General features: G+C 37.8%; 3 protein-coding genes across 3 annotated transcripts in view; 1 reads left to right on the top strand and 2 right to left on the bottom strand.

Moving 5' to 3' along the window:
• LOC108571787 (sex-regulated protein janus-A-like) overlaps nucleotides 1-8,170 on the bottom strand; it is a 64,745-nt gene extending 56,575 nt beyond the window's left edge. The window contains exons 1-2 of the mRNA XM_017933925.1: nucleotides 8,107-8,170; nucleotides 7,761-7,928 (exon numbers count right to left, since the gene is read on the bottom strand). Coding sequence (XP_017789414.1) covers nucleotides 7,761-7,928; nucleotides 8,107-8,170 — 232 coding nt within the window. The remainder of the gene's footprint in view (nucleotides 1-7,760; nucleotides 7,929-8,106) is intronic.
• A 238-nt stretch (nucleotides 8,171-8,408) lies between these two features.
• LOC108571742 (probable tRNA pseudouridine synthase 2) lies at nucleotides 8,409-9,651 on the top strand. The gene is made up of 4 exons (XM_017933855.1): nucleotides 8,409-8,573; nucleotides 8,647-9,055; nucleotides 9,138-9,274; nucleotides 9,362-9,651. The coding sequence occupies exons 1-4, from the start codon at nucleotides 8,432-8,434 to the stop codon at nucleotides 9,649-9,651; spliced, it is 978 nt and encodes a 325-aa protein (XP_017789344.1). The 5' UTR covers nucleotides 8,409-8,431.
• Nucleotides 9,652-9,764: 113 nt separating this feature from the next.
• On the bottom strand, nucleotides 9,765-14,597 carry LOC108571758 (ribonuclease 3). Its single transcript, XM_017933876.1, has 11 exons — nucleotides 14,526-14,597; nucleotides 13,449-14,387; nucleotides 13,134-13,377; nucleotides 12,863-13,054; nucleotides 12,437-12,794; nucleotides 11,938-12,355; nucleotides 10,904-11,855; nucleotides 10,611-10,820; nucleotides 10,226-10,548; nucleotides 10,001-10,146; nucleotides 9,765-9,931 (listed from the first exon to the last, which is right to left on the bottom strand). Exons 2-11 carry the CDS (start codon nucleotides 14,366-14,368, stop codon nucleotides 9,765-9,767), a joined length of 3,930 nt encoding a protein of 1,309 aa, XP_017789365.1. The 5' UTR covers nucleotides 14,369-14,387; nucleotides 14,526-14,597.
• Between the last annotated feature and the right edge of the window lie 1,329 nt (nucleotides 14,598-15,926).

Below are 15,926 nucleotides of genomic sequence, written 5' to 3'. Positions count from 1 at the left end.
TCCAGAAGAAGGAATTCTTCAGACTCTTCTGTTGGAAAGAAGTTTTTTCTCGAGAGACACGATATCTCTACGTCGAAAATTCGTTCTCTCTATTCCTGATTAGGTATTCGACGATGAAATCCGGCAAATCCTCGAGCCCACGCGTTCCACCAAATCTCTATTAATTAACATCTACCAAAGATAAGCCAAGTTATCTGTAAATCCTTCATCGATCTGGCAAGCGGTAGAAATTTCTACGGATTAATCAATCATCGTGTAATGGAGCGATCAACCGTATCGCGTGGCCGTAAGCCGTCGAATCTCTCCAAATGGGGCTGCTTCGAGCGTTGTTGCACAGGTGTAAAATCCTCGAGCTTATGGTCGAAAGGCAATTCTAGAACTCGTGGAAACTGGCTTTTCCGTTCACGATCATTCGTCGATAAATGTCCAAGTTCGATCGTTCTAATCTCGTCCATTTTCGCAACAGCTTAACCAAAGGATTCAAATTTTCGAGACTTTGCGTTAACGCTTATATCGGAATATTACTTTTATCGGAGAAATAATCTGTTCGTTGTTACAGGAAGCGCTGATAAGAAGGCTAGGTCCAAACGCTCACGCGTTCACCATGGAAATCACACCGCTAGCACCCCCTTCGGTGCAATTAGTGCCAGCGAAAGAGTACAACGGTTCGCCAATCGGCACCAGCTACGACGTCAGAGCTTACGTCGGTGAGTAAACCGATGTTCGACTAATTTACATTAAGCTACGTCATATTTTTCGAGTGGAAGATCGGATGGAACTCGTCGACAGAAATTCTAGCGAACGAAACAAACGTAAAAAAGATTTATGGGATAAAAGTGGAAATAGGGAAAAAATATTGGGTGAAAATCCATCGGTATGCACGGTGAACTATTGTTTGTCGAGCGTATTTCGACGTCGATTCGCAGGATTGATTCAACGAGGCGAAACGGCACTCGTTGATTGCGTATTTCGCGCGGACGTAGCGCTGAAGCTCGACTTACGAGCGTTGACAGCGTGTTACACGTTGCCCCGCTTGGCTAAATTAAATCGCATCTCTGCGTTTCGAAAATTTCATTACGCGACAGAGGGTAGTCACTTTGAATTTCATATTTCCGTCCGATTATTCCCCTCGAAGCTGGCCAAGATATTTCGCGAATAACCCGGTCGCTTTACGCCGAGAATTGGACACGCTATGGTGAAATTTAGCTGACAGGGCAGACGACAAGCTGGTGCGGAAAACGACGGTGATGATGGGCATACGCGTGATCCAGCGGACCACGAAGCCACCGGTACCGGCAACAGGAGTTTACAGTGTTCCCGTGTCGGCAAGTCCGTCTTTGAGCTCGAGGAGCCAGGCCTGCAAGAGCAGAGTCACGTTCGCCAAGTACGAGATCACGGAGGACGAAGGTGAGCTTTTTGTCCAAAGTGTAGAAGAACGTTGGGTTGGGGACTGAATTTGATTAAGACTGATCTAGCTCTAGCACTTTCACCCTTCGACGGTTTAATAAAATTATGAACTACGGTCAAAAAAATTTAGATTTTACACGTATCTTTTTAACCCTTTCGCTGTTTAGCTCGTACGCCGAAAAAGATCCCCGGCACTTGTACTGTACAGACAACGACAAAGGAGTACAGTCCGTTCAAAATAAGAATAACCTCGCTCTCGGACCGATTTTCGTCCGTTCTGCGCATAGCAGATAGCGTAGCAGAGGGTACGACGGAGAAAAACGTAGGCGTTTAAGTGGGGGGTTTGGACGTTCTAGCTCTGCCTTAGGCACATCCCGTGCGCGAAACGAGGTTACTCTTAAATTGAACCAACTGCACGTATTCCTTGTTCTAAAATATACCACACAAGGAGTATATATTAATCAATGTACATATCGTCGAACAAGTTTAATGGTATCTCGAAGTGTCTTCAAACGCAGAAAAATATGCAATTTTATTGCCGAACGTAATCTTTTTTGATCAACAGCGAAAGTGTGATCATTTTTAAAACACGGGATACATAACCCTACGTGATAGTTATGACAATAGTATCTGATCCCTTTATAACTTTCTTCCTGAAAGTCTCTCTTGAGTTAAACACTTAGATATTTAAGTATCTTACGTAAGAGTCTCTTGCGGGATAAACTGTCGAAAGGTTAACACTAACTCTTCGCTCTGTGACTCTTCCTTCTCCCTAGTTTTCTCCCATTCTCCATTTCTCCAGCTCTTTCACTCAAAACGCATTCACACACATCTACCTAAATCTTTGGGCCCTCGTTCCAAACACTCTTCATCTAACCTAAACATTCTCACGAAAAATCCTGTCACACGTCCATCTCTCTGGCACAACTTCTATCATTCCCACGATATAAAAATGTATTCTCCCTGTGAAAGAAACGTGTTCCACCAATAATATTAACAATTAAATCGTCAAAAATACTGAACGAAAGCTACGCAACAGTGTCCAGTCTGCTCTCGAAGGCAGCGGAGATTAAGTGTCGCACAGGATACGGCAGGACTGTTCGATTGGCTGTTTCAGAGAACGGAGGGCCACACGCGGCAGTGGAAAAGCCGTTCTTATTGAGCGATGGTCGAGTCGGTTTGGAAGCGAGACTGGATCGCGCGATGTACGCGCACGGCGATTCGATCGCCGTGCACGTCAGCGTCAATAACAACAGCAGCAAAACGGTGAGGAGGATCAAGGTAAGTCTACCCCGGCGAAACAGACTGTATAATGTATGAACTGTTGCGGAGATAACGCGATCGGAAAGCTTGAAATGCTAACGAGAACGAACAGAATCGCTTACTCGAGGATCAATTTGTGCGAAATTCACTTCTACGTCGTCCTTGCTCGTCTGATTCGTTTCTTTTCTTTTTCCCCTCATTTTAATAACCGGTTACGAGTGATTTAATCCACGGTCACGTTTAATAAATTAATCGCTGGCATCCCATGTGTGTCGTTTGTATTCCTGACGGCGGCTGCTTTTAATAAGGTCAGGGAGAGGCTGTCGGGGGATTAAAATTTCAGGGAAGAACGGGTTGGATCGTCGGGGGAAAAGTAATTCATTCGTTTCGATCGTGAAAAAGAACGTTCGCGGTTTTTCGAATTTTCAACAACGTTCACTACGTCTTTAACCCTCTGCACTCTTTGAAGCGACTAAGAAGCGACGTTACATTTACCATTAGAGGTGTTCCGTACCGAACGTTTTCTTTTCTCTAGTTTACGCGTTCACCAGTTGTAAAACGGACCTGAAGGATCCCGCGGACCATTGGATTAGCCGAGACGGTTAGAGACGCGTACCCTCGGTAAACGCATAGACGAACGGCGTTTTCAACACTCGTTTTTACCATCCATTGTTCCGACTTCCTAATAACACTATGCCGTCCGCACGCGTAATCCGGATTCTTTTGTTTGGCAGGACTGGTTCGGATCTTTTCGCCTGTCGCCGGGGGTTTTTCGAGATTTTCGGGAGAAAAAAAAAAAATTTCTTGTAAAAACACAAAACTTGCTAATATGATCGTATTGCAACCTGTAACTTATTGTTACTTGAACAGAACACAAGCGATACTGGCGTCTGTGCTATAGCTTCCCATAAGACACCAACGTGGTGTCATCGGCATTTGTCCGATAATTTTCGTAGGGCACCAATGTGGTGCCACCGGACGGCATAGTGTTAAGGTAGTACTTTCCTTCTCTCTTCTATATTTCTAGATTTCTCTTCTTCTAATACTTGGACAGAACACAAGCGATACTGGCGTCTGTGCGATAGCTTCCCATAAGACACCAACGTGATGTCACCGGCATTTGTCCGATAATTTTCGTAAGGCACCAATGTGGTGCCACGGGACGGCATAGTGTTAAGTACTTTCCTTCTCTCTTCTATATTTCTAGATTTCTCTTCTTCTAGATTTTCTATATTCTCCCATTTTTTCACCTCCCAAATTTAGTCGCCACAAATGTATCAAAGCAAAAGACTCGCTATGACTTACATATACTTCTCATATAAACAGCTTCAACTCTGAATAATTTCTGGCGAGTGCAGCTCGTCATTGTTAGTTTGCTCAAGAAAGTTCACGACGAGCTGGACTCGTCATTTCGGTTCAAGGGGTTAAAAACTCCGAGAAACGAGAGAGATTTCGTTGGGAAACACGGAATGTTGACAAGTGGTACGAAGCACAGTAGAATAGATCGAGCAGAGACGCGCGTGTCTGATCACTCGGTGACCTGTACTACTTCTTCCCACGACTCGATACAAGCGAGACAATTAATTTGTATAGTAGGAACGTCGTGCAAAGGGCAACTTTGTCAGACAAAAAGAAAATTTGTCCGTAGTTTGCAAGCACATGGGAGTCCCTTCGAAACAGCGTAATCGCTTTTATTACGCCCGTTTGAACAACGTCACACGGGGCACTAATGTCCGGTACACAGTGGCACACGCAGCCCGGAGGGCGTTAAGCCGGGCAAAATTTCATTCTCGTGGGACATGCGCGTGTAATCTAGCGTGTGTATCACATTTCGGGTGAGCACAGGAAATTCCATGGCTTGACTGTGACACCCTAATATAGAGGTGTTCACATTTTCGCGCGTGTCACACCGACGAAAAAAGTAGTCAAAGATGCGAGAAAGAAAGATGCACAATTTCCTGGAAAACGCGGAGATACAGCGACAATTCTATATTCCCGAACTGTAGAACACAGCGATATATTCTCTTTCTCTTCTTTTTTTCACCTGGTCAATTTAAATTTCGCGGGCAAAAATCTCAATTGCGTAGCACAGCGATTTGAATGGTATTCTTAACGTTGCCGCATAGTCTTTCGAAGGAAAATTCAGTTGAAAGAACCAGATAGTCGAAATAATAAAACTCATATTCGCCGGTAATGAAATTTAAAAAAAAATTCCTCGAAGGATCGACTAAATTTTAATTTAAAAAAAATATTCTTTCGTCCGCTGTTATTCTCGCCTTCTCGTCACCTCGTCGATGGTATCGCTCGCATGTTTTAATTACACAAAAAGCGGCGAAGGTGAGGCGTAAAAGAGCGTTGTAATTCGAGGCGATCAATGAATTTCTTTTTAAAACACGCGGATCAAAAGGGCGGGAGAACGCAAAGAACACGTAGGATGGGTTGAATTTCCTGCAGGGACAGAAGGACTTGAGGGTGCATAAAGCGATCGCGTCCGTGTCAATTGCCTTTGCGCCACAGTTCATTAGCGAGCGTGGCGAACGTTGTTTGAAAACGAGAACGAACGGTCTCGATACGGCGCGGTCGCGTACAACTTCGGCGACACGTCCGCGTTAACTTCGTCCCGACAGTTCAGCAAACAGACCGACAAGCTACAACTCGGCTTAAAACGAGTAATCGTGTTTGTCCTTCGACTGGCAAATGCCTCCTCTCCCTTTCCCTGCTAAATTCTAATTAATCCTTTCTTTCTGCTCGCGAACAACGCGAAACATTTTACTGGAATACGTAGGATTTTTTAAAAATGAAGCTAATTTTAAGTAGGAAAGTTGGTGGAAGATAGACGGAAAAGGAAAGGTAGGGCGTTTCGTCCTGGGCTTCCTAGTGGACTTCTAGGAGGGACTGGAAGGACTCAGGTCAGAAGGTGTATATATACAAATAGGAGCCTTTATGAAGACTAGCGAGAACCTGTAGTTAGTCTGTCCCTCTGGTGGTAGAGTGTAGGAGGGTCGCTACAAAAATTAGAAAAAAAAAAATCAACGACAATTCTCCCTGGAAATTCTCTGTCGCACGATTTACTCGGGAATTTCTCCGAAACTACACATGGGCAGTTTCCACGGTAGCGAGAGATCCTCTTGAAAATAGCGCGAACTTGCAAACACTGTGTGACAAAGGGACGATAAACTTCGCCACGACGGATAAATCCGTTTTATCGCGAAGCTTTTTTTAAATGGAATTTTCCCGCAGGTTTTCATCGTGCAGCACGTGGACGTGTGCATGTTCAGTAACGGTAAATTCAAGAACGTCGTGGCCCTTTTGTCGTCGCAAGAGGGTTGCCCTATAGGACCGGGAGGTTCACTGGAGAAAAACTACATGCTCAGACCTATCAAACGATCCACAAAGAATTGGATCGCTTTGCAGGATAGTTACACGAAAGCTGGGGCCACGTTGGCCTCCACGGTCATGTGTCCTGGAAACGGTCCAGAGGACAGGAACGTTTTTGCCATATACGTTTCTTACTACGTGAAGGTAAAGAATCTCTAAGCGTTTCATCGAGAAATTCCCTTTTATCCGAGGAGATATACGAGTGAAGCAGTTACAGAGACTCGATTTGTATTATTAAATTGTTTCGTATCGACAAGATTCGAAAAAATATTTTTAATAAAAATTGAGGTTAGAATTACCTTTAATCGTACGAAATATATATGTATTTTCCAGGTGAAGCTATTAATTTCAGCGATGGGTGGCGACGTCTCTCTCAAGTTACCATTCACGTTGATGTACAGTAATACGGATCCAGATTTCGTAGGTTTTCCATCGCCCATCAGAGAGGCGAAAGTTTCAGGGAAAACATGCGAGGAGAGCACGGATAACCACGAGAAGCAGGAAGATAACGGGCACAAATACAAAGGAAGCAAATTGGAGCCGATCAAGGAGAAATTGAAAGAATCGAGGGACCTTGATGTGGATCTGATAGAGCATTACGAGGAGAGTGACAGCACCTGAGAGCAGGTGCAAACGACCGAGGCGACACCGCGATCGTCGACTAGGAACAACAGTGGCGCGCGAAACGTGAAAAGTTCGAACCACAAGAACTGCAAACTAGGCTTCAGTATACAGAGAGCTTGGTGTTGTTTCAGGAGAGCCTCTTAGTAACGCGAAAAGAGAGAGGGGGAAGTTTGGAAACTGTTCGACAATGATGTTTTCTTTCTGTCCTTTAAAAATACATTTAACGAACTAACAAATGATCGAGGAAACTCTGGGGCGTAGTGTCCTATGGACATTGTGAATTTTTCGAGAAATTCCGAGAATCAGATCGATGTACGGTTTTATCTACTTTCATTGACATTTACGTGTATCGTGGGAAAAAAAAAGAAATAAAAACTTTATTCTGTATGAAAATGAAAAAAGGGTGAAAAATGAGAAGAAAAAAAAAAAAAGTAAGATTCAGAGACGATTTTCGCCATCGAGGTAACACTACGATTCGTGCAGTTCCTACTCGTGTTATTCCTAAAATGAAAGTCGTACTGCCCTTTTTGATTACACGTGTATTTAAACATCGCATTCAACGACACATTGTAAAATGCACCCATCCACGCACTTGATCGAATCAATCATAGAGAAATCAATCAACAAATTCGAGGATCTCGAAATCTATTTTTTTAGGAGAAAAAAGGTGTCTCGTATCGTCGGGCTTGAGTTTTATTTATTTTAACGATAAATGTTCTATGTAATTGAACAAATACTACAGATGTCATTGTACCTTAGTAGAATAAGTTGATCCACAGGCATTCTTAATGATAATCAATGCCTAACTTATGTATTCTATTGTACATGTACACATGTGTATGTATGTAAAGATGTACAGACTGTATCTTTATCATTGTAAATAGTAAACTCCTTGAATATCACTGTACAAGGATTATATGTAATATTCTAGCCTAATATTATCAACCTTCTAACTAATTTACAATTAAATAAAAATTTTCTGTAAGATACCCGTATGATTGATGTCTTTTTTTTTCACAATGCAATACTTATTTCTTCACAGAAACAATTTCATAATTACAGATTGATCGAAATGTGTGACTACTCACCATGCCACTGCGATCTGGCATAACCTCTGACGATCGATTTGTTGACACTATTAGCTTCGTCGTGCACGTTGATTAAAATGTACTTAAATCTGCCATGACCATCGATGTCCACATCAGACACCTTATTCAACGTTTCAGACATCGTGACAAGTTGTTTAGAGTGTAACCCTGAAAAATACAAGTGTTCTTTTACCATAACCTATCACTGGACAAAGTGCTTTACTATCTTCATTCCCCTGATCCGTATATATTAAGAGGATAGTTGAGAGTAGCACGTTAACTGTTCGTTAATTATTGCATCAGAATATACAGGAAAAACTATTTTTACGTAATCTTCCATAAATACCTTTAAAAATTAAACGCCGGGTGCTCAATGCTCCACTTCCAAAATTCTTGAAACACGCAGCCATCTGTAAAATCGTACGCTAGGTGTCCTCCTTGTATTTTAATGCTTAAAGAATGTTTACCGAAATTCAGTTCCCATATATCCCATGTGTAATGATACATTTCAGTTCTAAATGTAAAATAATAACGTGAAATCAAAACTGAAAAAATAAAACAATTAATTTGGTACTTGTACATCAACTTTAATATTTATATGTCAATATCCAGTATCTAATAGCGTATTTTATGAAAGTTAATAAGACGAACTTAAAACACTAAAAGATAAAATGTCAGTGCAAAGAGTATTTAAATATGTAGCCGAGGCTAGACCAGTATTTAAAGCATTAAATAGTGTATTTCTTATTTATAAACCTGCTCATTTACGTTTCAATCGAATGAGGGATACAATAATTCAAAATTTGTGCAGAGGTTATAATGTGCTCTTTGTATATCGTAAAATGCTTTAGTAATAGAATTTGATCGTATTTTTTAATGCTTTCAGATTTAAATGATATGAAAACTCGACCACCACTCAAATATGTAGTTATAGAAGGTCAAACGGACATAAATTTAAAAGTTCACGTTCGAGATAGTTTTGCAGATCATCCATTAGTAGTAGGGCCTCGTTATCAACCAAATGACTTTAGATTGGCTGCTACAAAAAATATGCATGAAGATGTGTCTGGTATTATAGTTTGTGGACTTAATAAAGGTAACAGAATTGTACATATGCTGAAAGAATCCAAGTGTGTAAGGTTTTATAGAGTAGCAGGATTATTAGGTCAAGCAACAGATAATTATTTTCATACTGGAAAAATAGTAGAAAAATCTAAATATACCCATGTAAAACGTGGTCACATTGATAAAATATGTACTTCCATGCAATCTTCTCATCAAAGGAAAATGTTTGAGTATGTAGAGGAATAATACATATTTAAAAATTACTATGTATCAACACTATATAATGATACATGCATTTGTATGCATTTACAGTTTATGTGGAGTAGACATACAAAGTCAAGCTGCATATGAATTGGCATTGCAAGGTCCACTTCGACCAACAGATCGTAGTATTCCTTTGTTATATACAATTAAATGTGTGGACTTTTCACCTCCACACTTTGCATTAGGTAAAAATATCTTGCTAAAAACATGTTTAAATGAATGAAAAATGAATAAAAAGTAATATTCCACAACTTTATTTTCTAATTTTACAGAAATTGTTTGTACACAGGAATATGATATGTATTTGAAAACAATAGTTCATGATTTAGGTATGGCTCTTCGTACTAATGCTACTTGTGTTCAAATACAATGTATACAAGATGGTCTTTTTAATAAAAAGCATGCATTATTAACAAAACATTGGACTCTGGAACACATCATGGACAACATGCAGATGTGTCGAGCTATTATTGATCAAAATCCAAAAGTATTACGTCAGGAAAACCCTGCATTAGTAGAATATGATGGTGATACTAAAGTAAGACCTACTATTTATGAGTGAATGTAATAAATATACTATTTGTTATGTTATAATACCACTTATTTTACCCACTATTACAATATTTATTATTATACATTCAGTAGAAAATATGGTTAAAAATTAATATTCGTCTATTATGCTTCACTTCGGCTTCTTTTAGAACGTTGACTGGAATCAGAATCATCGTGTCTATCTGTAGGTTTCATTGATCTACCTCTTGTTTTATGCTTATTTGGCCATTGTTGCATTTTCATACTTTTCGCGATTACTCGTTTTTGGTGATCCAGTTGCGGGAATAAATCTGTAAACAATTTAATAAAACAATAAAGATAAAATTTTCGTATTTCGTTTAAAGCCTGTCATCTTATACCTTGAGATTTTTCTAAAGCTTCTTTAGCTGAGTTCATTTCTGCTTCCTGAATACTATGACCTGACGCCTTTGCTAATCGTTTTCCTTGGAAATACACAGCAACAGTATAGACTCTTGTATTTGTTGGTCCTTTACACTCGATCACTCTGAAAAAAAAAAGATTTGAGTTGTTTACTTTGTACAAATGTATACAAACGTACTCGATTTTGGATAATTCCAACTTACTTGTACACAGGAATATCAGGCTCTCCACCATCCATTGTTCTTAAAGTTAAACAACACTGTTGCAATTTACTTTTCGGATCATTCCAATCTTGATTCATAATAAAATCTTGTAAGCGTGGGAAAAAACATACGTCGCAGAAAACACGACAATATTCCAAGCCCTTATCAACATAAAGCGCTCCTAAAAACGCTTCCAGTAAATCTGCTCTATCCTTTGTTTTTAATTCGGCTTTTGGATTACCGTAAAGTGCATACTGAGTCATCCCCAAATCATCACACACGACAGCCTGTGTTTTATTATTTACGAGAGAACTTCGTAATAACTGTAAAATATAAAATCGTATTTTTTCATGTTTATGAAAAAAAAAATTACGATACTACTTACAGACAAATGTCCTTCATGATGTTCTGGAAAATATTTGTACAAATATTCGGAAACTATAAGTTGCAACACGGTATCTCCTAAAAATTCTAAACGTTGATTAGAACCCAATGTTAAATTTGTGTATCCTATACTGCGATCGGTAAACGCTCTAGCCAAAAGTCGAATGTGAGTAAATTCTATACCAATGGATTCCTCAAATTTTGTTAATTTCTACATAACATAGAAAGAAATATATAAATATTACATTATTAAATAAACTTACTTCATAAAATACTTCTTATGCATATGCTTACTTGCAATAGCTCAAAACTTAGTATCCATTGTCTGTCACCTGTTGGTTCCTGTTCTTGCAAAGGATGTTTTGGATAATTTACCCAAACTTTAGAAAGATCTCCCTCGTCCTTAAATAAAGTTTCCCCGAAAACTCTGTCAGCAACCTCTATACCTCCATCGAGGAACAACGAACCCATTAATGCCTCAAAACAATTCGCCATTGCGTGTCTCAATTCTAAATCATGACACAGATCACTTCCGTGTGCATAGAGCATGTACTCTTCTAAATTCAATTTTTTCGCTAACACAGCGAGATGCTGATTCTGAACGATTGCTGCTCTGTAAGTGGCCAAGCCACCTTCTTCTAAATCAGGGAACATATGAAATAAATGAATCGATGTAAGAAACTCGACTACAGCATCTCCCAAGAATTCCAATCTTTCATTGTGCGCTATTGAAGATTCTGTTTCGGTCCTTGCACCAAATCTTGACATTATATTGATTAATGTATTAATACCACGTTTCCGGGTATTCATGTAATGAATTCGACGATCGCCATACTCAGGTTGTCTTATCCCACAATTCGTCAAAGAATTCCTTGCATGATCCGGATTTGTGCCAAAGTTTTCACGGTAACTAGGATGCGTCAGCGCTAATTGAAGAAGATACCTATTTTTAAATTCGTAGCCTAGAGTACACTCTAAGTTATCTAAAGATTTATGAAATCTCAAATGGCAAACAAGTACTGGAATTAACATGGCGTGTTGTACTATATCACACATTATGCCAGTTCTATAAAATCCTTCAGAAGTAACATCCACTGTAACATCGCGTTTCATTTTACTTTGCGTTCTTAATTCTTGAAGCTTGTTCTCCTTCGCTTCTAATTTTCTCTTATCTTCAAACGATGGTTTTGGCATATTGGCTAATAAGTGACGAAATTTTACATAATCCCTCCATGCTTTTTGATAACTGGAATAAATAAAAATAATAAGCACATTACTTTTCATTAAAAAAGAAAAAAAAAAACAATTCGTGAAGAAAAAATATTTACTCTGCATTCCCTGCATAACTAAGTTGTGGCGGTCTAATTCCAAAATGTACAATTTCGGGGTAAGTAATTATTCCAGGCGGTGGATCAGTTTGGTTTCTATCCAATTGATCAACACGAACGCTACATGGCTTTTTCCCCGGATATGTGACAATCATGCCTTTCACTTCATCGGCAAAATTTTGCCACTTACATTGGGGCATTTCCACCAACCTAGGTAGATCATTTGGATCTATTAACAATTTACTACTTTTTATTAAATAATTCAAAACCTCGTTCATAGATAAAATCTCCTGTCCATTGTCAGCTAAATCACGTACGAATCTTGGCATAAAGTGAAATTGTCCACAACCAAATTTATTTTGCGCGGCTTGTAGATCAAAGTCTACAAGTTCCAATACTTCCTTAAACAAGTAATATTCTGAAAAAGAATAATTTTTTACGAATACAGAATATATGTATGAAAATGATTGAACGTTAAATACGATGAAACAGAACTTACGAAAATAATCTAATTCCCGAATGGTAAAGTTTTCTGGCAATTTTTCATCTATATAAAGGATTGTATACTCTATATTAAATCTTATTACTTTACAAGTTGGCAACTTTACAAGGGGAAAATGTGAAAGCATAGAAAATCCTTCAAATATAAATTCATGTTCGTCGTGTTTAATAATAGTTGGTGTTTTAGTAAGAAAATTTGTCGGCGGACTAATTGTTATTCGATAATGATACAATTTATCGGCATTGTTCGAATTTAAATCACACTTATTTATTGCACCCTCTCCGGCATAGATTCCGTGCCTAATACCGGATCTTCTCGATTTTGCACTACACCTACATAATGGACCATCATTCATCTGTAACATTGAACATTCTAATCAAATATTACTTGAACGATATTCTCTAATGTCTAAAAAGTATTTACTTCTCCAGGATCATTAAACCACATTTCAGGATGTAGTCTTTGTGGATGTTGCTTTTTTGCCATTAGTTCTTCCATTGTTCTATCATCTTCATCCATTGAGCTATCACTGTCAGAAGAGGAACTGCTACAAGCTTCAGACTTGTGTCTACATAAACGAGCTCTAGTTTTTCTTGGAGGTGGTTCATAAGGAGGCTATGCAATAAAAAATTAAGAATTCGTCCTTTATCTCCTAAAAATTTCTATTATATGTATCACTTCAGAAGAAGTATACCTGCAAAGCTCTTGCACCTGCAGCTCTGTCTAATAATATTTTCTTGAATAATTCACATAATTCGTGTAATTTAGCTGTACCCCTCATTATTTTCGGATTATTTTCATCTCTAGTATAATACAAATCTGCTGGTGCTGTACGTGTCCAAACTTTTCTTGCATTTTCCATAATACCTTCAGGACCCATAGCAGACAATTCATCCATTTTTCTTTCCATATCTTTGCTTGTTGCACAATAATCCTGCCTAGATTGTGTTATAAGATAGAGAAAATTATATTGATGTACAGGTATATAATTTTAGAAAATATTTACTACCTATATTTTTCTAAGAGTAATTCTCTTTCAGTTGGATCCCTCTTGGAGGAGGAATTGTTACTTGGACTAGTAACTCTAGATGAATAAGATTCTTGAGATCTTGATCTTTTCCTGCTTCTACAACTTGTATATGATCTTTGAGAGCGTGATACATAGGAAGTATTTCTTTTGTATAATGATCTCCTTTCAGAATCTTCTTCACTGTGTACATGTTCTCTAGATGTTGATCTATTTTTATGGTATTTAGAATATCTATCTTTTTGAGAGTCATATCTTGATCTATATGGTGATCTGCTTAATCTACTCTCTCTTGATCTGCTCTCAGGACTTCTTGAACGTTTTCTACTAACTGTATGACTATTAGAAGATTCTTTGTCCCTATATCTCCACTCAGATCTCCTATTTTTTGGAGAATCATTATATTTTTTATACATTGGCTTTCTGTCATCTTCTTGTACTTTATTGCTCTCATACCAAGAACCTTTATTACTTTGTGATTTGTTCCAATCAGATGAATAAATGTTAGAATTCCATTCTGTGCTACTACTGTTATGATATTCACTTCTATCATCCCAATTTGAATTAAAGTTGCTAGTTGCTGGTTGAGAATAATTAGATAATCCATAATTTTGATTATTACACTGTAACTCTGTTTGATTCTGATAAGAAACATCATGATAAGAGTTTGACACTTCATTTTGATAGCATGTAGGTATAGAATGATACGATGGTGGCAAAAAATTCTCTGCTTTGTTTTCAGATAGAGTAGAAACAGGCATATTATATGATGGTGGTGGTTGTCTAAAATTTGGAGGTGGAAAATTTGGGGGTGGAACAGAATAATATCCCATATTTTGTGGCTGAGAAACTCCTGATCCCCAGAAATAAGATTGGCCAACATTTGGAGGAGGATTTGCCATTTTCTATAATATATTTCACCTGAAATACGTATTGCCTCAAATGAATAAAAAGTGCACTCGTTCCGATTATTTATTACATGTAATTGGCAATTATAAAAGATAATCTTATCTAATGTATGACGTTTATATAATTACGAAGATATGCGCATATTCTTACAATTTCGAATCTTCCTTAATATAAGAGAATTTTGATATTAAATTTAATTTTATTGTTTGCGGCATATTCCTTACAGTCTTTTTCCAACGTTTATTTGGGCTAAAAATTTCAGTCCCGCTGAACACTACTGTACATCGTCAAACAGGTACGACATCTGAGTGTATAAAAAAGAATCTTTTAAGCACTGTAGCACCACCTTCTGGTTCTGTTGAAAATGCAATTCAAATTACACAGAAGTAATAACTAGGTAGCTGTACATAGTTATAATTAAATACAATAATTTTAATCTCCAATTTGAGCAACCGGTGTTTCAATTATTTTAATAGCGCAAGTAGATATTAACGTATCGAACTATGATATCGCACTATCACTTGTGACGCAATATTACAATCGTTGAAATAATTTTCATTAGATCGATTAGAGTTGAAAAATATCGAAAAATGTTAAAAAATTTTATGTTTTTAATACAGTATTTTATAACTTTAAACATGTTAATTGTCATGTGTATATTAATACAGTTTAAACGATACGTATATATAAGCACGTATATTACGAGCAAAGTGTAATAATACACATGTTAGCGTTATTGCTTTCACCATTGTTAGTTGTTAGGTAAATTATTATTAGCTGGTTAATGCATGCGCTATAATATCATCTCGATGACACGGGATTAACATTATTTATAATTTCTGGTAGCCATATTCGTCCTGCACGTTCAACATCCAACATGGGCGTTTCTTTTGTCGTCTGCAAAGTGTCAAATGCTTTGCGCACAACAAAAATGTTCAGAAATAGTAATACTTTTTAGCTGTTGAAAAACATTGAAAGATCGTTCATGTTTCTTACCATTGCCAAATGCCTTGGAGTGAACATACAATATATATCTGTTCGAAGAAATTGCAATTTTACTCGGTGATGGCTATGACTCAGTACCAAAGGGCATCTTTTCAAGGTATTGCAACTTCGCTCGAATAATTAAGTTAAAATCGAAGAAGATAGAGTACATGGCTTCTACAAAATCATCAAATACAATTCCATCCGTCAAACATGAAGCATATTTAAATTGACGTTAAAATTCTATTATAAAATGAGAAGGTTATGCTTTATCGTAAAACGAAAATTACGATGCTAAAGTGTTTTAACAATACAATTGTTTAACGTGCAAGAATTATACAAAGTTACGAATTGTGAGTGAGAATATATCGTTGACATAAAATATGTATCTAATATAAGAAAAGTGAATTGAATAATTTCGTATCGAAATCAGCTGATTCCTACATTGACAAGAGATCAGAAATGCGATCGATGTTCGGCGAGTGAAGAATTTAATTACCCGGTATCGAAGGCAGTGATATGTGAAAAATACAAATATATATATCATATTTTTGAACATACAGTTTC

Source organism: Habropoda laboriosa, unplaced genomic scaffold (assembly GCF_001263275.1).
Source record: "Habropoda laboriosa isolate 0110345459 unplaced genomic scaffold, ASM126327v1 scaffold99, whole genome shotgun sequence".
Taxonomy (NCBI): domain Eukaryota; kingdom Metazoa; phylum Arthropoda; class Insecta; order Hymenoptera; family Apidae; genus Habropoda; species Habropoda laboriosa.
This window is presented reverse-complemented; position numbering and strand designations above follow the sequence as displayed.